General features: G+C 44.7%; 1 protein-coding gene across 10 annotated transcripts in view; it reads left to right on the forward strand.

Annotated features, from left to right (window-relative positions):
* The window catches only part of SCAF8 (SR-related CTD associated factor 8), a 180,551-nt gene that overhangs the window by 33,232 nt on the left and 124,638 nt on the right, over nt 1-22,681 (forward strand). For all 10 annotated transcript variants that reach the window (XM_059714259.1, XM_059714278.1, XM_059714257.1 and 7 more), the window contains 2 exons: nt 14,333-14,416; nt 19,418-19,462. In XM_059714259.1, coding sequence (XP_059570242.1) covers nt 14,333-14,416; nt 19,418-19,462 — 129 coding nt within the window. The remainder of the gene's footprint in view (nt 1-14,332; nt 14,417-19,417; nt 19,463-22,681) is intronic.

A 22,681-nucleotide genomic window follows, 5' to 3' on the forward strand; every position in this document is an offset into this window, starting at 1 on the left:
ATGGGCTGTTTCTTTGTGTGAATGCACATAATGATTAAACAAGTTTATTTTTTTAATGAAAGATTGAATGCAGTTAAAACTACTGCAGTTGAACAGGAATTTGTAATGAAGTAATGTATTTTACTTAGTATTTCCCAAATAAGTTTTTCCAGCTTCAGATATTTTCAGTCCATGTCATTTTGAAAAAGTTAAGATCGTTGTTGGGGAGGGGTTTCCTTTTTAGGTTACCACCTCTTGGCTGTTTTGCCAAAAAAAACCCAAGTAAAAAATTCTATTTTTTTTTTTTTTTTTTTTTTTATCCTGCACTCTTCTTCCATATTTCACTTCACAGTTCTCTGCCTCCTTTTTTAAGTGTTAAACACTTTAGCATAAATTGAAGAACTGTGCATTCAAAACGCTTTGGTTTGAAATATCTTGGTTGTATTGATATGCATTTATATAGCTCTCATAAGACAGTTAAACTGACAGAAAATGAAATTCCCATCTCTTCATTGCATTCTTTTGTTTACAACTTTGAAGTGAAGTAAAGCAGACATACAGATCTCTTGCCTTGTTGAAGTAAAGAGCAAGGAATCTGTGGTCAGTGAAAAGCCATAGAGTAGTTTGATTGGGCAAACAATTTTGAAAATGATAAAGCTTATATACCGTGCCAACAAACCAGTGCTGATCTCGTGTAAAGGAAATTAATTATTCTCTTTCTCCAGAACTTTAGCTGCCTAATATATTATCTTAGTTTGATTGCCAGGTATGTAATAGAGCTGCTACTTAATGAGCAGAAATATGAGGAAATAAAGATTGAAACTTTTAAATCTAGTTGACAAATCTGATACAAACTATAAAGCTGAATTTATTTAGTTATTTGCACCTACTAGACATCATTTTGAACTATTAGTTGATATTTTCATCTTTTTCCTAACCAACCCCACAAATGTTCATACCCATTTATCCTACTCTATAAAATCTTAACTTTTAGCAGGCAACAGATGTTAGCCAAGAGACTTAAGGCAGGTACAATGTGCACATTAGAAACCAGACTTCTTGTTAGTCAGATCTTAAATGTGATATTCCTATCTAATCAAGGGTACTTAGAGCTCCTCAGCTACTATTATCTTCCTCCAAGTAGGTGTCCACTTTTTACGTGGTGGTATTCTTCTGTTTTCTCTGATTCTTGCACTTGGGTGGCGGTGGGCCTGTGTTCCTTTCACTTTAGGACTCCTGGGTCTTGTATGGAGGTACAAGTAGAACGTTGCTGCTGCATTTTCCAGGATCGCAGTGTGTAATTGAGATAGTTGGGGGTATGCCAGGACCTCTCTGAACCATGATGGAGAGTGTCACAGTGAATCATGGTATGTCTGTTACACCTAAAACATCTCATTTAGTAACTGTTACACTATTAGCACCCTTGAGACATTGTGTGGGTCTACCACCACTCCAAGCAATTTATAGTGTACCTGTTTTGGGGTGCACTGTAGAGTAGGTATGCCCCACTTACTGCGTGCTTCCTCCTTACTGAGCTGTGAATGTAGACATTACCCCAGGTTTCTTTTTTCACTTGTGCTCCAGCAAATTGCACCAGTGGCTGGCCCAACCCCATTCCTCTGGATCCGCCCACACATTGGCCTGATCCCATGTGCTCTATGTAGTCAGAAACTTGGCAGTGGGGGAGGGGTAGCAATATTAAATTGCCATTCCCCTACTGCTGAATTTCTGAATGTTATGGGAGCTGCACAGGCCTTTTTGTCCTGGCTGGGCGCTAAGTACTCCAGACTAGACTCTTTTTTGCCCTTGGTTTCTGGGGTGAATAGATGCCTCATCTGTTCTTGCTGCCTGATCTTCTTAAGAGCTAAGGAAAGAGAACTTTTCTAGTTTGAGATCATTTCCCTTGGTTTTTCAAAATATGATGGATTACTCTTTCCACAGGTAATGAAATACCTGTAATTGTCAATAGTCCTACAATAATCCTCACCGAAGGCAATCAGTAAAGAATATAAAACATCAGTAAGCTTTAGCTTTCTTCCATAACAGGTTATATGGCAGAAAAGTAATTGTTGAGTTTGAAAGAAGGAATGTAAAAGAAATAGAAAAAAATCTTCCTCCTTGTTCCTCTGCCTTGAAATTAGCTTTTGCGGAGAGGTGTAACTAGCTATTTAGGTGCATAGGGCTGGGGACAGGATGTTCAGAGCAAGTCTCTCTTCACCCAGAGATGCAAGGACCTTGGCAGCTGCTGCCTGTCCCTGGGGGAGCAGGGGAGAGGGTTGCTATACTATGGTTGTGGTATGTGCCTGTGTATGATTTTACCAGAGGCTCTCTATACAGTGGCTTTAGCATCCCCTGCAGTGCAGGCTCCTGGAGGTTAGCATTCTGGCATCCCCTCTCAGTCTGTGTCAGGGGTGGGTGTCCTCTCTGATCACTCCTAGTTGTACTGCTATCCAGTTTACTTCAAACACCAACAGTCCTGCCAACTCATCAAAATAGATCAGCTAACTGCCTATTCGGTGTAGGGGTTTCCTAGGTGACCTCCCCAACAGACATCTCTTAAATATCTTAATGCTACGTTCTTCCCCCCCTCCCTCCCCCCATATCTTTATTTCTCTATCCAGTCTTTTGGGAGGAAGTATACTGTAGATCATTCTTTCTGTTTGGAGTTCTGGGCTTTTCCTGACCATGGTCCTTCCCTTTGGAATGCACTTACCTGTGTTTGAGGCTGATGCTTCTTGTCCCTGGCTGATTGATATTAATACCAGTTTTAGGTGCACATTCCAGATATCCATTGCCTCCCTGTTCTAATAAGCATGTAAGTGTCCTTTCCTAAATGCTTTCACTATGTGGCATGTTTTTAATATCTAACCTAACAAAAGGAGCTCGCTGCCCCTGTTGCTTAAGATAAGATTACAGAATACATTCAGACCAAAACCTGGGGTTCATATAGACCAGGGGTAGGCATCGTTTTTTGGCTGGAGTGCCACTCCCCCTGGAGACAACAGCAACAGAGCAGATGGAATGGGGGGGGAGGCCAGTCTCGCCCACCAGCTCCCTTGCTCCTTGGAGGTAGCAGCTGGGGGGAGTGGGGTCAGGACACTGGGGGGAGGCAGTGAATATGGAAGGGGAGGGCTCTACTGTAGCAGGATCTACACCATCCTTGCTGCTGGCCTCGCCCCTTCTCTCTCCCCCGCTGCTCCCTCCCAACATGGGGGTTGGAATGCAGCAGACCCAGGCCAATGGGGTGGGGGAGCCCAGCCCCAAAGGATGGCAGGGAGGTCGGTGGGGGTGGGGGACACACCAGGCCTGGTCTGGCCCCAAAGTGGAGGATATAGGTGGGACAGTCTGGGCCCCACAACAGCAGTGGAGTGGGTGGGGGGCCAGGCCCAGCCCTGTGGCAGGATGGGGAATAGGGGGAATGGAGGAGGTGGCAGTGTGAGGGGGGCTGGGGTTGGGGCTACTGCAGTGAGGGGGAAACAAGGGGAGTGACCCCAAACTGCTGGGGTTGGGCCCAAAGCGACAGGGGCAGTGCAGGAGAATAGGGTCAGGGCTGAATTGGGGTGGGGGGTGGACACTGGGCTCTGTCCCTGCTGGCCTCCCAGGTGTGGGTGGGGGAAGTGGCCCTGGAGTGTCGGGGTGAGGGTGGGGGCAGGGAGCCTGAAGGGGGGGGGGGGGAAGGGCCAAGGCCAGTGCCAGCACTGCTGGCCACAACCCCCCAGTATTGCAGGTGGCAGTGATGGACCAGATGTGGGAGGATGGCTTGGCCCTAGTGACAGAGTGGCCAGGGGGGAGACAGGGAGCAGGCCCAGCCCTGAAGGTGGGGGGGAGTAGGGCCTGACGCAGGCTGCTGTCCCAGGCCACCCCCACCACTCTTCCCCTGTTGTTTTTGATGGGCAGTTGGCTAGTACAATATAAAAGCGCAGGTTCCATAGAACCTGAGGAGCCTGCTCCATGACTGTCAAACAAAAACAAAAAATTCATTAACCTTTATCTGGGGGGCGAGGTTGGAAAAAGAGAAGGGAATGAATCTGGAGTTAGGGTGACTTAAAACACACCTCCCCATACATGGAAGTCCTCAGAAATGTGGTCAACAGAGCTTACTGTTGTAGAGCCTTGGGATCTCTGGATTTTTTTGCTAAATTATAATGAAACTAAAGTTTTAATTTCTCAGATGGTTTGGCCATAGCAGTGGCTTTACTCCAGCATGTCAGACAAATGAAGACGCATGCAGCAGAACCTCTTTTTGTTCCATGTCTTGGATAAAATGTCTAGATAAGGATTATTGCCCATTTTGTTGTCGGGGGAACTACCATTATGCACCTGGACTGAGTTCAGAAAAAAAAGATCAACCAGTTGTTCTTTCCTTGGGATGAGAGGAAGTTAAGCCAGAAGAGTGAACTACAGGTGGCCTTGGAAAGGAAGCAGTAAGCAGCAACCTTATTTGTGCTAGACTGCAAATAAATGTCCAGGGATGGTCATTTAAGGCAGTGTTTCACAACATTTGTGTGTTTATGCCCCACTGTGGCAAAGCTGGCTACAGTCACTCTTCCCCTACTTCCCTGCTACTTTTTCTAATTGCTGCTACTTGTACTCTATGCTGCCATCTAGCTTTTGTATTCTCCCTAGGATTACATACCCTGCACTTCGAGAATTGTTGATTGAGATCATATTATGAGACTTGTGAGAGAGAGTGATTCTAAGGAAAACGTATTTTCCATCTCTAGACTAAAACTCATCAAAAGAGACTGCTGGAGAGTCAGCACAAAAACTGTTTTAGCATGCTGCCAAAGTCTGTTTTGTGTCAGTTTGGGTGATTTAAGACCATTCGGAGCAAGTCTGAAAAGCCAAATTCGGATTACATTCAATTTTAATAGTCCTTGTCTTTAGTGGAAGCAGAATCCTTCAGACATGAAGGACTTTAGGGCATATTTTCTTATAACTCGGCAAGAAGAATGAAGACGTGGACAAGGATCTAACAGACTGTAGGCTAGTTAAGGTCAGGATGGAGTGCTTTTAAAGCCTATATGGATCATCTCAGATATTGATTTAAATCTGGCAGTTTGCAAATGTATTTAATTAAACCTTTATATTAATTTTTTCTATTATTTAAATATTAAGTATATTTAATGCCACCCTGGACAGTCAAACAGATGAGCTTCAACAAGGGCAAGTGTAAAGTCCTGTATTTGAGATGGCATAATTTCATATGCAAATATAGAGTGGTGAATGGCTAGCTAGGGTGCAGTACTTCTCACAGGGATCCCAGGGTTACAGTAGACTGAAGAGTCTTAACTCATCTGGTGCCATGCATCAGGTGAGGGTTTCTGGGCCAGGTTGGGTTGTGCTGGAGCCAGCACATAGAGCCCAGCTGGTGGGTGCCATATGCAACACGCTCCCTGTGCTAGCCTTGGATGTGTGTGTTATGAGCTCTGAAGTGTAGCCAGTGTGTGCTGCTTGCGGCATGTATGCTGGACCTGGTGCTGCCCACGGCACAGGGGCCCAACATGGCGCACAGAATGCAGTACCCTGATGGACTACTGGCCTGTCTTCTGGGCTTGGCACACCCCAATCTGGACTGGCCATGATGCCACCATGCAGAGCTAGCACAGGCCCCCCCACCCTGGGGGCAGCATCAGTGGTCCAGCCTGTGTGCCAGACCTTTGCATACAGGGTTGGTCCAAGGGGTGGGCAAAATGCAGCCCAAAGGCTGGATGCAGCCCACCAGGCCATTCTATCCGGCCCGCGGGGCCCCTAAAAAATGTAGAATGTTAATATTTATTTGCCCCTGGATGCCTGTCATGCAGCCCTCGATGCCTTGCCAGAACTAAGTAGGTGGCCCTCCGCCCGAAATAATTGCCTGCCCCTGGCCTAGGTCGTATGCCTCCATGGGCTGGATTTAGCCCACAGGCTGTGTGTTTGACATCCCTGCAATAAACCATAAGCTGAGTATGAGCCAACAGTGCTCTTTTTGCAAAAAAGGCCAACTGTATCCTGGGCTGTATTAACAGGAGTGTTGCTTGCAAATCAAGGGAAATGGTTCTTTTAGTAAGTATTGGTGAGGTCACACCTGAAGTACTGTGTCCTTTTTTGGCCCCACACTTCAAAAAAGTTGTGGACAGACTGGAAAGAGTCCAGTGGGGAACAACAAAAATGATTAGAAGCCTGGGAAATTACGAGGAAAGGCTGAAAGAACTAAGGTCATTTAGTTTGATGAAGAGATGACTTGGGGGGCGGGTGTTGATAACAGTTTTTAAATACCTAAAGGGTGATTTAGAGAGAGGATAGAGATGGACTTGTCTCTGGCCATAGATGACAGGACAGTAACGTCAAGCTGCAGCAGAGGAAATTTAGATTCTGAATGTGGTGGTTGTCAAGCATTGAAATAGTCTGTATAGAGAAGTTGTAGACTTTCCATCCCTGGCAATTTCCAAGAACAGGTTAGACAGACTTGTGCCTGGGATGGTTTAGAAAAAATAAGCTTCTGAATTAAAGATGTTCTTCACTTATGCTGGTTAAGTAAAATACAACCTGGAATGGTACAGTGGTATTTTCAGTCATGGTCAAAATAGGAAATATCCTTGGAAGAAAAAGCTATTACATTTTAAATAGAACCAAAAAACGTGTAACTTTTCCCCTTGATTTAAAATAATTTCCCCCAAATAATTCAGAAGACTCTAATTACTGTTTCAGCCAAATATCTGGAATAAATGTGTGCACTCTGGAAAATGGGATTAGAATTTCTCTAGGCTTTGATTGAGGAAGATGTCACACTGAAAACTTTCCAAGAACCTTTGGGCAAGAAGTTTTTCCAAGCAGAGCGGTCTGAGCAAGATGGCAAATAAAATCTGCTGTTTAAATACTGCAGTTGAAAGATCATTGCTGGTTAGTAGCATAATAATAATTTAGTATAAATGCAGTCAAGTACACTCGTGGCTGGTTGTCACATAGGAAGAGTGCCTACATGAAGACGCTTGTAATTCAGATTGAAGGTGACCACAAGCTGTGCAATTAGCTATGTCTTGTTTGATTTATTCTAGGCTCATGACTTAAGTTCCTTTTTCATGGTTGAACAGAAATTAGCACTTAAAGTTGCAATTTGATAAGGAATGTAAGAGAACATGTTTAAAAACAAAGGTTACCATATTCAACTAATCTTTGTAAAATAGCCCAATGATAACTAGCTGCAATTTGCAGGTTCTGTGTAACACTCTCCGTAGAGGAAAAAAAAATTCCTGATCCTAAAGGTTTAGTTTGTTACTACGTAGCAGTTAGTACACCAGTAATCTACATGACTTCTTCCTTTAGAATAAAATGTGTTTGTCTTCTATAAAAGACAGCACTTTAAGGAAAAAAGTACTGTAAAATAATTTTTATTTGCTTAAGTGTCAAGGGCTAAATTCAAGATCTGTATTTTCCATAAAACGGCTACAGCAAAAGCTCTGTTACCTGGCACCCATGGGGAATGGGGGGTGCCGGATAACCAAATATGCCGGTTACCTGAGAGGTGCGAACAGGTGTCTTTGCCTGTTCAGGCCACCACCCCTCCTTGGTGTCAGTGTGCTGGAGGATGGGGAGGAGGTCCCCACGCAGGCTGCTTTGCCCTGGGCCGTTGGCCAAAGTGGGACTTCCAATTTTGCTTTTGCAACATAGATTGGGATGCCAGTTAATAAAGTGCCGGATAATGCGACTTTTACTGTAGAAGTTAACAATAACAGTTTACTGAAAGATGCTCCGTGTGTAATGAGGCCAGCTATCATAAGAAATATGATTATTGAACTTGTTTATTGGCATAGGACAGGCTTCTTTCCTTTTGGTTCACATTGCCATATTTTTAATAGCACATTATCAAAGCAGAAAAACTGTACTATACTGAACTTTGAGTATAATTGTATGGAAAAGATAATAGATTCTATCAGTTGTCAGTCTTGTACCAGTTAAAAGCAGAGATTGCGTGAGAGTTTCTGAAGCACACAGGAAGACTTAAACACTTCCTAAATTTTGAATCACAGCAATTACTCTATACTGCTTCATAGGATATGTAACAGTCTTTAAGAAATGGAGATTTTGTTGTTAACTCTTTATGATTTCACTCGTAATGAACATTTGTGTCAAAATAACTGTTTGGACAAACCAAATTACAGTAAAAGCTGTGTTATCTGGCATCCACGGGGAATGGGGAGTGCTGGTTAATCAAATATGCCAGTTATCTGAGAGGCGTCTTTGCCTGTTCGGGCCACTGCCCCTCCTGCTGCATCCGGTCCACCAGGGCTTTCACTCCCTGGCATCAGTGTGCTGGGGGCCAGGGAGGGGTGGGCCCACACAGGCTGCGTTGGCAAAGTGGGACTTGGGGAAACCAGAAGTGCCATTGTGAGACTTCCAGTTTTGCTTTTGCCGCGTCCATCAGCATGCTGGTTAATTGAGCATTCCACATGGTACGGTGCTGGATAACACAGCTTTTACTGTAATAAGTAAAGAATTGCCTTCATTTGCAGTGTAGCAGCAATATTATAGTTGCTGTGGGAAGGATGATTTCCATGCTGCTTTATGTAAAAATCTAAATCAGAAATATATATTTTATTTAATTTTTGGATTTAATTTGGTCTTGCAAACTCTTATTTGGCAGATGCCAGAACAGTTAATCCACCTTTTACTTTGCTGTGTTGGGTAGTAAGGGGACTGACCATGAAGAGGTGGATTAAACTTTTAAAAAAGAAAAAAAGTGCTTATCCCATTAGATGAACAAAGAAAAGGCTTTGAGGGATACATGTGTGGGTATTGTGTCTGTCAGGTCCAAACCCATATGGACAAAACATTCTAGGTGTCAGGAAGTGGTTTAGGGCAGGGATTGTCAACCAGGGGTACATGTACCCCTGAGCGTACTTTGAAAGGTCCCAGGTAGTACACGGGGGTGGGCGGGGACAAACCACCACCACTACCCTGCACCACTACCTCACAGGAAGAAGGCAACAGCAGGGCTGCACAGATGCTGCACTGCCACTGCTCCACTGCTTGCCATGGCCCTGCTCCACATCTGGCTGCTCACCACTCCCCCTCCCCCCTGTTTGGCATCCGGCTGCTTGCCACCCTGTTCCCCTTCCCCCCCCCCGGGGGTACACGTATTAAAAAGGGGGCTGCTGGGGGTACACTTATTGAAAAAGGTTGAAAACCCCTGGTTTAGGAAAATATTTTCTGTTTGCCACTAAAACAGTGCAAAGCCTTGTGCAAGGCCTATTTTGTTCTCTTTGTTGCATGTCTGCAAACTGGTCTCTAACCATATTGGTATGACTGTAATAACTGAAATAAAAATACTTAAGTATTTAATTCAATGTGCAGTTATGCAGAGTGTCTACACAGTATATGTAACCACTGTCTTGAATTCCTTCCTTTTCTGCATTCCACTAAACCTACTCTCTCTAGAAGCTCAGATACTACACTTACTTGAATCTGAGTTGATGCTGAATTTAAGACATCTCTAATAATTTAGATTCTATGTGCACAAAATTTAGAATGTGTTATAATTTTCCAGAAATAGAACTTGCACATCAAAGGGTTGTCTTAAATTTGTGTTGCCCTCCCAACCACTACAGCAGGAGAAGCAGAGGCCACTGTGGGTCTGACTCTGGCCTCGACCTGGGCTTTAAGGCCAGAGTTGCAGCAGTTGCCTGTTCCTCACTCTGCTTTGTATGCAAATCTAGGATGAGGGGCTTTTCCTACCCCCCCCCCCAAATGCAGATTATGGGGGGAAAAACTTTGTCTTGAATTCAAATAAATACAGTAATTTTTGTGACCAAATTACAGGGCTTGTATTATATGCATGTTTGATCTCCTGACAACCCTGAACAGTGACTGTTTTTAAAAGTTAAAAAAATTAACATACATTGTTCTTTATAAATGAGGTGTACCTATCAAACATCTTTTCATATGTTAAAGTTAAAATTGAAATACCTCTGAGTGTGGTAGACTGATAAAATAACTTCTCAAAGTTTAATTGAGGCAAGAAATGCCACTCCACTTCCAACATTCTGGAAGTCAAACCGCTGAAGAACAAGTTCATGAGAAAAAGCGTCTTGGGTATTGTTACCTCTGCCGTCCCTTTAGTTATTGTGTAATACTTCCCTCTAGAAGATCACACTTTCAGTAGTCAGTTCCTTTGCCAAACTTCAGTCATTCTGACGGTTTGTTTCTTGTTGGGGTTCTGTTTAGGATTGGGTGGGGTTTTTTGGGTAGAAGGGGGGTTTCAATTGGAGTAGCTCATCTGTTTCAAAGATCCAGTTTAGGTTTATTTTGCTTATGTTAAATATTTTTACAACCACTTGGTTGAGATGCTCTAAGGTCTTGTTTTAGAACAGGGACTTGAATTTTACAGCTGAGGGTGCCTTGGTTTCAAGAGTCCTATTACCTGTCTTGCCCCTGGGCATTTTCTAAACTTTAAACTTTTAGAACAGTGGTGCTCAGCCTTTTTTTTTTTTTTTAATCCCAGTGGGCCAGATGTGCAGCGTTTGGTCTGTGTGGGCCAGGTCCAGTCAGTGGTCCTAATCTGGCATTTGTGGTGGGTATGGGTGTGGCCCCATGCCACCATGCAGAGGGGGCAGGGGCATTCCAGCCCTGATCCAGCCCCACTGAGGGGGAAGGGGCATGGCCAGGCCCAACCCAGTGGAGGGATTGGGAGTGTGGCCCAGCCCCATGGGGAAGAGAGGTGGTATTAATGGCCCCTGCTCCCATGCTGCTGCATTGTGTGGCCAGATGCCATGGCTCCACGGGCCATACTTGACCCATGGGCTGGAGGTTGAGTACCCCTACTTTAAAATATTACACATAACATAGTAAAGGTTTGTAAGAATTTGGGAGCTAAATTAATTGAAGATTTTCTTCACTAGCCATGCTGGATCCCCTCTCAGCTCTTACATGCTGACAGGGCTGTGTATGTACTGTCCTCACTGAGCAACTAAGAATCTAACTCAAGGTGCGAGAAGAATTTTTCATACAATGCCCCTTTCCACTGCTGAGGAAGGCCATCTCTTTTTGACTTGTCAGTAATTGCTGATGATGCTGTACCTGCATGGAAGAAGGAGATGAAGCAGTCTGACTGAAATAGAGGGTGAGGAATAGGAGTAGGAAAGGGGTAGGAACCTGAATGGTTGAAGGAGGCGCAGTATCCAGGAGGTGAAGATGGGAGCGAAGGAGAAGCAGAAGGCATGGAAAGCAGGGGGAGCAGAATGGGAAGGAATAGGGGCTTTGCTTGTGAAGGTTGGGGGCTTGATAGGGCCACAGAAGGTGGAACAGGACCAGCAAAACGGGTAGGATGTCCAAGAGGCAAAGGGGGATGTTGGCATGAAGATTAGGAACAGGAACTAAGAAATAATGGGTAAGAACAGAAGGGAATAGAGCAGTGTTTCCCAGCTTGTGTGCTGCAGCACACTGGTATGCGGTCAGGCATGTCCAGGTGTGCCATGGCAGTTTGGGCTGGAGCCACGCCCCCGCCTGCTGCTGCTGCAGACACAGATGGACAGGGAGTGTGGCTCTGGCCCAAAATGCCGTCCAGCTGGCCATCCCCCCCCCAGCTCTGCGTCCAGCGTGCCGCAGTGCTTTTTTATTTAGGTAAGTGTGCCGTGGGGCAAAAAAGTTGGGTAATGCTGGAATAGAGAGAAGGTTGGAGGGGGAGGGCAACAGAATTTGTAACTGCTAGTGGTGCTTCTCTTTTGAACATTTAATTTAAATTTGAAATACAAGTTTGCACATTTCTTTTGTTGTCTAGCCAAGTGCCTCTGAAATCTTCCAATGAAGAATCTTTATCAGGGTGTGTACACACATTCAGATAACCTGGGAGAACTCAGATTTGCTCTCTGGTTAGAGAACCTTACCCAGAACCACATGTACAGACATTTGAATGTTGAGGCCCTGAAAAGTGAACAGCTTGCAGTACTGACACTGTGCAGCCGGGGTGGGGGGGCACACATCCCTGTGCCCACATCTTGGTGTGCTCTGCAGTTGCCCTGGCGACATTGCAGCAGTGCAGAGAGTAGCCCTGATTGGCTTACCCAGCCTGGCCAAAGTCAGCGTCCGGTTCCCTGCAGTATAATGTGGGGATTGCAAAGCGGGAATGTTCAGGAGCAGTAGAGTCCAGCAACTGATACTGTCCGCCTGGGGGCAGAGAAAAAGCTGGGAGTCTAATCTGAGAGAAGCCATAGCATGTATAGATCTTTGCTGTCCAAAGAGATGGGAGAAACTCTTCTGGCAGTGATTTAACTTTGGTTGTTCCCATGTTATTTTTCTCTTGAAGTGGCCACTTTTTACCACAGGAGAAAAAGCCTGAACAGCTGTACACTCATGGTTTCTCTTGGGAGATCAGTGACTCTTCCAGGAGAAACTGAATGTTTGTATGAAGCATTGGGCTCCCCTAGTAGTAAGACTACACAGAGAAGTTTACTCCAGTACTTCAAGTGAAAGAGCACTGTGTTGTGGATATAAAGATGCAAATTTTCTTGTTTACACACGGTGGATTTTTTAAAACAAATTAGGAGATCTTTTGACACATCCAAAAATAATAGGAAATGATAAATTATTATAGTATGATTTTTTTTTAATTGTCATAATGATGATTATTGATTCTACGTGACTATTGTATAATTAAAGACCTTTATAATATAGGCATATGACAAGATTGCCTGTGCAACCATAATTGATCATAAGTCTGTTATTTCCTATTCTGAGTCCTGGATTCTGTAATATTAACCACTTTTCTTCCAACAGTCTGTAAGGTGCCACCCTGCCTAGCAATCTGCCATATAACTGCTTTTTAATGTAGTAAATATTAAGGTACAGTGGCTAACTATGTAAAGAGATGAGTAATTTAAAGAGTTGGCATACATAGCAGGTGACTTTAAGGTTATTATTTAAGGCAGTTGTGAAACGTTTTTGTTTGGGATTCTGTATCTGGCTGTTCCACTGATGTGTTGTCATGTATGTAAAAACAGCAGACTGACTGCCTACGTCTGATAGCAGTGACAGTATGGAGGAAAGGAAATGAATTTTATAACAGTATGCTGCAAACAGCCTGAGGCTTTCTCAGCAAATAAACTGCTTTAGAGTACAGATGTCAGGTTCATTCAGTGGAGAGGGATAAATTGTATTTTTAGCTATAGGCTGCCAGTCAGCTGCAAAGTTAGGATTGTATAATACTGTAGTCTCTGCAGCAAGTATCTAATGAAATTTGTCATACTGGATCACGTCTAATAATGGTATGTTACATACAAATACAGAGGATGGAGGAATACAATCCCTATTTAGGTAGTAAATGAATTACTGTATATATCATCATTCCGGGAAACATGATGCAGAGACTACAAGGTGGATAAACACCACCTGTATATTTTTGGCTCTTGTATATGCAGTTGCTTGATTAAATTACATAACCACACGTTCAAATTAAGATCACAGCTACATAAATAAATAATTTTTAAGTTTGATATTTTTGGGGGACAAAATTTCTGAATCTTAGTCTACACCACAACATTTTACCAGCATAATTCCACTTCTGCCTACAAAACATTGAGCTAATTCGTTCTCAAAGTTCTTCTGTGGCAACAGAACCTTTCTTCCTCCTGTCAAAGTTACTCTATTTCTGCTGAGTAGAGTAAGGCCTCTGCTGGTTGCTGTGGTTCCTTCAGCAGGGTGTTCTTTGTACACTAGTGGCACAGCTGCTTATAGGAGATGTGCAAAACTGCCACAAGGTCCAGGGTCGACGTGCTGTCTGGTGACTGAGCGGAGATACAACTTTTGGTGACTGTGGCAGGGAATAAGCATAGAAAAGAGTTAATTTTCTATCGAGATAAATGAAGACTGTTTGCATTTGAGAGCTGTTGTTTCAACTGGAGGCTTCACTGCATATTTAGGAAGTTCTAAGTCAGGTTAGAAACTAAATTAAAGAATGAGTTAGTTCTGCAGTCAGAATTTATCCTTTGAACAAATATGTGCCCTAAGAAAAGGGATCAAGAGTTTTCCAGTCTTGTGTGAAAGTACCATAATGTCTGTTAAAATAAGTATTCTGTCACCCCCCTCCCTCCCACCCAAGGATTGTTGCCATTGTGTTCAAAGATATAAACTTGTCCTGTGCAGTGGTGTTTGCTGGAGTCTTCTGTGATTAATTTCACTGCCTGTAACTTTATACAATAGACTATTGAATGGAAACTCTCTTCTTCCATTTTAGAGGTGAAATAGTGCTAAAATTTCCACGTTTATGCATGGGCTTTTAATTCAAAGGACGTTTTTTTTCTGTTTAGCAAGGTACTTCAAATCAGATTAAAATGATAGTTCTGTCATTTATATATTATTATATACCAATTTTTTTTTTCAGTTATACTCGCTAAATGATTACAAACCACCCATTTCCAAGGCTAAAATGACACAGATCACCAAGGCAGCAATCAAAGCTATAAAGGTAAAACTGGGCTACTGTTTTTGCCTGTCTCCTCTTCAACTTGTATTGTTTTTACTTGCTCATATACCTTTCCTTGCTATATATAATCTGATATTTGAAAAATTTACAAATCACCTTTTCAATTTGTATATATTCTCAAATTTATGGTTACATATAATAGTAATGAGATTATGTAGATGTAATGGGGGTTTGCTTTAGTTGTATTACCGCATGTGGGAAATAATTAGCCCAGTTTGAATGTTGGTGATTAAGATGCATTTGCAAGTGTGGCAGTTAAGATTTTTTTTTTTTTAAACAGCAAACATATTCTTAGAGTAAGTGAAATTTGAGAAATGAGTTGAACATTTCCACATTTGAGTAAATGTGAAAATCTGCAGTCACTTTTATATTTTTGTGGTAGAACTGAGAGTTTAAGATTGTTCAATTGCTGCTGCTTTTCATGGTTACAAATTTATGAAATATGTACTCTTTTTTTTCTTTGGCATGATATTCAGTATTTCTGGGCTTTTATTTTAATTAACTATAAATGACATTCTAATTAAAAATTAACAGCACTGAAAAACGATGGATCAAAAGATGTATCAGATTAAGCAGTTAAAGGTCTGGAAAATGAGTAAAAATAGGCAAATAGGAAGAGGAAAGAAAGGAGGCAATACAAAAGCAAAACTGGGCCCCCCTGGATATGAATTTTTATTTTGACTATTTGGCAGCAAGGAAATTAGTGGCTCTTAGACTTGAAAGTAGGACAGTTTAAAAACATTGTAGCAAATAAAGGGTTGCAGTGCACTAGAAATTCTGCAGGATTTTGATGAAACGTTACCTTAATTACATGGTTAATAATGATACCTCAATACCATCAAATATTTACTCCACATATCTCAAAACCTTTACAAAGAAAATAGCTTTTTTTCTCTTTGTATGAGCAGGAAAACAGAACAACAAAGGTGACACAATGTATTGGTAGCAGACCAAATATTAGGGATTAGCTCAGGGGTGGGCAAAATAAGGCTTGTGGGCTGGATGGATATGGCCTGTCAGGCAACTTTTCATCCAGCCTGTGGGTGGGCACACACCAATTGTATACAGCCCAGTCCATGGCTGCCCACACATTCCATGTGAGGCCAAGTCTTGCTTACTCCTGTATGGGGAGCATGCTACGCTCTAGCCCTTTCTTGCAGGAGGGCCCTGGCTCTGGCCCCAGCCCTGTCCCTAGCCAGTGTGCATGGTTTCCAGGTGGAGCTGCTACTGCTGCAGCTGCTCGGGGAACTGCTAGGCTCCCCCAGCCTTCAGCGGCTCCTCCTGTCCCTGCTGCAGCACTCTTTTGGCAGGAGATAGGCAGGTGGGGGGTATGGGAGGGAAGCTGCAGCTGGGTGGGAGCATGGGATCAGTACCATGGCAGGTGGACAGGAGTATGGGGCTTGAGTGGACTGGGCTCCCCATAGCTCACAGGACTCAGCTGGGAGCTCCATGCAATGGAGCCAGCAGGTTGGCCCTGCTCCCTGCCGCCATGTACAGCTCCCAAGACGTGGCTGGGAGAGGTGGTGGGGCTGGGCTGGTTCAGTCCTGCTTCCTGCTGCCTCAGTTGAGTCCCAGGAGTTCCACATAAGTTGTGGGGAGCCCTACATGATGGAGCCAGCAGCCTGGCCCTACTCTCTGCCACCATATACAGATTCTGGGACTCAGCTAGAGCCATACACTGCCCAGGGGGTCTGTCTGTCACAGGAGCAGGCAATTTAAGGCAGAGGGTTGCTTACCAAGTTCTGGCCAGCTGTTGAGGGCTGCATGGGTAGCCCTACCCCTTGACAGGTGCCCCACCCCCTGGTCGCCATCTTGGGACCAGAAGTCCTGCCCCCTAACCCCTGACCTTTGCCACCAGAAGTCCCTCCTATTGCCCCACCAGAATTACTCCTTTCAGCAAGGGGGTCTGTATCTCTGAACCAGAAAAATACCAAATTATTCTAAAAATCAAACATGTACTACAGCATTCATTAATCTCATCTCAAAAAATATTTTTGTCCAGATTTACATGTATTTGTGTAGTATACATGGAGGCCATAGTATAATAGCTTAAAATGAAGTCTTACTCTTGTATATTATGGGAGAGGGTGGGTGGGTACAGGTTTGTGCAGTGTGGGGGAGTGTGTGTGGAATTTGTTGGGGGGGATAGGCATGGGGGAGGGTGGCTGGGGAGACTTGTGGCTTGTGTGAAGGGGAGGGTTGCCCACAGCCCACCCCCACCCCCGAACTGCAGTAGGCAGAGCCCCTGCCACCACTTCTTTAAGCCCAGGCTCAGCGCTTCTGGCCCCAGGGCACTGGTGTGGGCCCCGTGCTCCCCTGTCTGCCACTGCTGCACTTCTGCCACTTCCTCGTTCTCTCCTCCTCCCCCCCCTGGCCGCTGCAGCTGGGACCCACATGGTGCTGGAGTGTTTGGTCTGCTGACCAGCAGCTGGGGGGGGGGGGGGGAGTGGGTAAATAGCTGTGGCAGGTAGGGGGGGAAGGGGCAGCAAGCGGGCGCACAGAGTGCAGCAACAGCCGGGCAGGAGTGTAGGGCCCATGCTGGTGCACTGGAGCCAGTGCTGGAGGGGCCCAGAGCGTGGCAGCAGGAGTGCGGGGTCTGGGCTGCCAGGGGCTCTATGGAGCTGGGCTGTACTGCTCGAGCAAGGATAGGAGGGAGCCAGCCCGGCTCCATAGAGCCCCTGCCAGCCCAGCCCTAAGTTCCTGCTGCCCCGCTTTAGGCCCCTTTTGGTGTTGGCCCTCATGCATCAGTGTGGGCCCCATGCTCCCACCCAGCTGTCACTGCACTCTGCGCGCCTGCTTGCTGCCCCTTCCCCACACCTGCTTGTGGGCCAGCTGGCCGCTCCAGCACCATGGGGTTCCTAGCCGCAGCACCGGTACTGTAGGAGGTGGCCCGGCTGGCCTTGAGGACTGGGACGATCGCCTGCGGTCCTCCCCTGCCTCTGTCCACTACTTCCTTATCTGTATTTCCCTTGGTGCAGGGAGGCAGGAATAGTCCCAAGCCAGAAACCTCTGCTAGGCAGAGGCTTCCAGCTGGGGCTCAGGGTGGGTGGGGCTAGAGCAGGGTGCAGACCAGGCTTGCTGCTGCGGCTGCTTAGTTCTGCCACCAGCTCCCCCTGGGTCCTACTGCCCTGGCTCCTGTAACCTTTGACAGGTAGCCAAGGGCAGATCAATATTAATTTTCTAAATTTTTTAGGGGCCCCGCAGGCCAGATAGAGTGGCCTTGCGGGCCGGATGTGGCTCACAGGCAGTATTTTGCCCACCCCTGGCCTATCACGTGCCATAAGCAACCTGAGGTCCTGCTGCTGCTGTTACTGGTGGGGGCTGTGCACCACTGGGGGGAGTTGTGGGGGGACCTAACGCCCCCACATACCCTTTGCTTATACTCACCCCCACACACTCGACGACCCCGCCCCCCCCCCCCCATTCCAGCCTCGGATAGACTCCAAGAGCCTCTGAGGTCTACTGCAAGAGGCTCTGAGATCTGCTAGTGGATCAAGATCCACTGATTGGTGACCAGTGGGTTAGGGTGTTAGGTCTATGTTGAGTCAGGGCTGATGGTACTCTTACGTAGTGTTTAGATTATAGTTGTATAGGATGGTTTAGATAGGGATGATGCTCTCTCGGGCAGGAGGATGGACTCGATGACCTCTGGAATTCGCTTCCAGCCCTGTGCCTCTGACTCTGGGACATAATACAGGGCTCACCCAAGTTTCCACACTTAATAAAATAACTGTGAAAACCGGGGTGAGTAGGAATGGACCCCAGGGGTGGGCAAAATACAGCCTGTGGGCTGGATATGGCCCACTAAGGGATTCTCTCCGGTCTGTGGCCAGTCCTTCAGCTCTGCCTGGCCCAGGCATGTAGTGCAGCCTGGGCTGTGGTGCATGTGGCTGGTCCCACCGCTCCTGAGTGCACAGTGGGGCTGCGATGACATGGAAGCTGGATTCAGCTTCCCACCAGTCCTGGTGTAAGCAGTTCCTTCTGGCTGCTGCTGGTGGATCTGGCCTCACTGCCCAGGTATCCTGGTCCACCTCACACTAATGGCTGGGGTTGCCAGCCAGAGTGAATGGGCAGGGTCTCCATGGAGACTGGCCCAGGACCCCAGGGTGCACTTGGCTGGGTGGATGAAATGGGACCACAGGCATGTGGTGAGCAACATCTGGGAGCAGGCCAAGGGGTGGTGACAGCATGGGCCTGGGGCCCAGGGCACAGCTGCAATCCCCAAATGTCTCTGCCTGTGGAACTGCAGCCCCATCCCATCCACCTGGTCAAGCATGACATGCCCATGGAAGTCCTGACCAGTTTCCGTGGAGACCCTGCCCACATGTCTGCTTCATCTGGTTCCCCCAGTTGTGGGTGTGGGGCAGATGGGCCCAGGCTATGTAGTAGTAATTTCTTATGCCCCCTAGCCTTTCCAGCACTAGGCCTGGCCAGCACCTCCCCCCTCTCCTGCCACACCATCAGTATCATCCCCCCCCCCCCCACAACATCTCACCAAAACTCCCTAAGTGGCCCTCCAGCCTAAGTAATTGCCTGCTTCTGATATAAACCTATCCAGTGGCATTGGTGCCATGAACTGTGGTAGCTTTTCAACAAAAATGTTTTCTGTATATTTCATAAGATTTTTCATTACTTACCTTCCTGTTTAGATTTCTGAACACAGGTTTTAAACTTAATAAAATACAGATTATTAGTAACATGTTACTCTTAAATCTAACTTCCCCATTAGTTCCTTACAAAAAATATAGTAGTTTTGGAGAAAAATTGCTGCTCTTTCATTTTTTGTTAACATAACCATCTTTGACAGGTCATGTGAAGAAGAATGTGTTGCATTCAAGAGCTTAAATCTATCCCAACCACGCAGTTGGTCTAATGAAAGACATCAGCATAAAAATCCTTGCCCTTCATAGTGGAGTTATACAGATGTATAAGAACTTACATTTATTCTTCACTATAATAATGTTTCGTGTATTTTTTTTTCAGTTCTACAAACATGTTGTACAGAGTGTTGAAAAATTCATTCAAAAGGTAAGTATCTTGTAGGTATTATATTACTGCATGAGTTCAATCTTTGATGTCATATTAGACAATTTTAAGTATAAGGCAGATGCATATTGTGTACATGTTGCCTGGATTTACTTGGTTTTAGTAATAAACAATTGACTACATTAATCACATAGACATTGCTGAAAAGTAAGCTCATTATTTTTTTGCTAATGGGGTGTGTGTATAAAAATATCTATATCTACATCTTAAGAACTATGAAAAAACCTGGCAAGAGATGCAGATGGACTTATCATACCTGCAACTACTTTTACCTCTTTTATTATTGTTTGTTGGTAAACCAACAAGTTCAGACTTATATCTTCATTCTCATATATATTTTTATATATATTTAAAAAAAAATGAAAAAATAATATTACCACTGATGTTTGAATCCGTTTCTTTGCATGTGTGTGTATATGAAGTTAAATGGATGTTGTCAGCTTGAAATCCTGTTGGTTTAAACAAACAACAATAAAAATGGTAAAAGTAGTTTCAGGTATGGTAGTCTGCATCTCTTGCCAATTTTTTTCATGGTTCTTAAGATTAAAGGGGAACCATTGTAATCAGATAGTTTGGTTTCATGAGTAGTCTGTTCACTCAACAATTCTTGCCTCATACCTAATTCAGTCTCAGGCCCTAGACAGACATTTGAATCACTTCAGACAGCGACTGTAGATGGATGAGCTTTATGAAATGCACTGAAGATAGCCAAAGCTCCAAAAATATTCCTGAAAAAAGCCTTTTGAAGTGCTCCCTGTTACAGCTGCATTATTTACAAACCACACTGGGGCGGGGGGGGGGGGGGGGGGGGCGGTTCTTGGTTCTCTAGTATCCCACATTGCTCTGTTCTCCCTAGCCCAATGAGCACTTTTTTCCTGCATCCAGGTGTTACTGGGACTGGACAGCAGGAATCCCTGTGTGTCCCTCCACCTCTGGACCCCTGGTTCTGAGGTGCAGGGCCTCTAGTCTCCTTCTAGTAGGTTTTTGGGACACCCAAGGTGAGTGCCCAAGATGGCATTCATTGGGTATCTGCTGCTCCTCTTGGCCTGGCATGTGGTGAACAAAGCCATAACCAAGCAACCCCATGTTATGACCTTGGGTTGGAGAGCATGCTACTGTGTGCAGCAGTGGCCATTTCGAAGTTCTTTTATGGTGCGGGAGCGCAGGAGGCTCTACAGATGTCGTGCTTGTCCAGGACCTTAATTCCATATGGTGGGTTGGGAAACTGACATGCTTGGTGGTCACTTAACTCTGCAAGTTCATAATCTGGTTGCTGGCAGAAGTCTTACAGGTGAAACATACCTTTTGAGAGGGAGTAGGATTGTGCTATTGTAGGGGAACTGTGAAGGTGGAGGTTTCCAAAGTATTGGCAGAACTTTGTAATGTGCAGCAGTTTTGCTTAGTAAACAGTAGACAGAAAGTTAAGCACTTGCTAGACGAAGCTGGAAACGGCTGCTCCATTAATTAATTGCTTCTACAAAAACTCTAAATATCAATATAAGCAGCCTTAATTAGGTACTAACAGGGAAGCAGAAGCTGAGTCCAGTGTTCCAGAGCAGAATAGTGAGCAAGCTTCATTCATCTTAAGTGAGGCCTTTAATATAAAAATTGATTTTTTTTTAAATTTTTTTTAAATGCCTGTCCCAGGCATTAAAATGAGAGGATTAACCAAGGCAGATATTTAAAACATGACACAAGGTCACCTAGGTTGAATTACAGTGAGAATTTACTATATCCATTTCTCATGTCTAACTAGCCTCCCTGTTTAAAAATAAATAAATAAATAAAAATGCATCACCAAATTTTTCCAACTTCCACTTGTAGCTGTTTTGTTTAAGGTTTGTAGTATAAGAACCTTGCCACACATTCAAATTAAAACCAGAAAGAAACCAGCTATAAAGTTTTTTAGATATATTCAAGGACTGACTTCATAGCTGACTAGCTATTTTTATAGATGGATGGGCATTTTTGTGGTGTGCTGTTTACTTTGCATGTGTGGCCATTCTAAATTTTTTTGTGGGATTAGCCAGTTAATTGCATGATAATTACCGTATTTACTCTAATACAAAATCAGGTCCTGTCTTGTCCCCCCCCCCCCCCCCCGTCCCCACCCCCCCCCCGGGAATGGGGAAAAAAGCCCCCTCATCTAATAATCGCATACAAGGAAATCTCACTAAATATATTGTCTGTTATTAAACTGTTGCCGAAAGCAACATGTGCTCAGCATCCCTGCTGTGAAGCTGATTGAATGCATCCAACACTGAGCATGACCATAAAACGCACGGTCCATATTGGACAAACATGCTGATGGGAATGTACCACAACATCATGAAACAGTTCACCCAGAATCCCTCTGTCACGCCCTCTCTCAGCCTGGTGCTTATGTTAAGTGTGGATCTACCCTGGCCACAGTTTTTGGAGTATCCCAGCATTTGAGACGAGAACACCCGGTTCTTGAATGGGGGGCAAATTAGCCCATGGATCCTTTGTGGGAGGTATTTGGAGCGTACACACATACTGGACAGTACTAAGCTGTGGGTCATTGTGGCTTGAAATGCTGTTGACTGGTGGAGCCCAGCACAGTGAACTAAGTGGCAAATCACAAGGCTTTGCCTTTGGACTAATATCATGCATAGTTTGTACTATATATAAGTAGGTACTAAAATGCTGATCAGTTTATGGAGGACCTGTGTTAAAAATTACAACAGCTCCCAGAATAGCCACTATGCATCAGTGCTGGATGAACTAAGTAACTTGGTACTATATGCAAATTGCTACAGTCATGTTTAATTTCAAGGTTATTGTTTTCAAATTTGTTCCTTGCTTCCATGTGCTCAAGGAGAGCAGGGTCTGACAGGGGAGGGGGAAGCAGCTGCCAAGTGAAAAAGTTGGTGGGAAGCAGAGAGCAAAAGGCTGCCTGACTTCCCCAGACTTATTTTCTGTGCTAAGCAGTGGGAGAAGGGCAAATTTAAGACAAAGCTCCAATAATTAGATTGTATACCAGGAAAATGATAGCAAATTTATAAAGTTTCCATATATAGACTCTTATTATTGGGGGGGGGGGGGTCATCTTATGATCAGGGTCATCTTGTACACAAATAAAAATGGTTATCCGTACAATAAATTTAGACCAGTCCCACATGCAAAGTACCATATAAGTGTATAATATGTAACATGTGGCAGGGACCTAAAATATCTTTT

Source organism: Alligator mississippiensis, chromosome 1, assembly GCF_030867095.1.
Source record: "Alligator mississippiensis isolate rAllMis1 chromosome 1, rAllMis1, whole genome shotgun sequence".
Classification (NCBI taxonomy): Eukaryota; Metazoa; Chordata; order Crocodylia; family Alligatoridae; genus Alligator; species Alligator mississippiensis.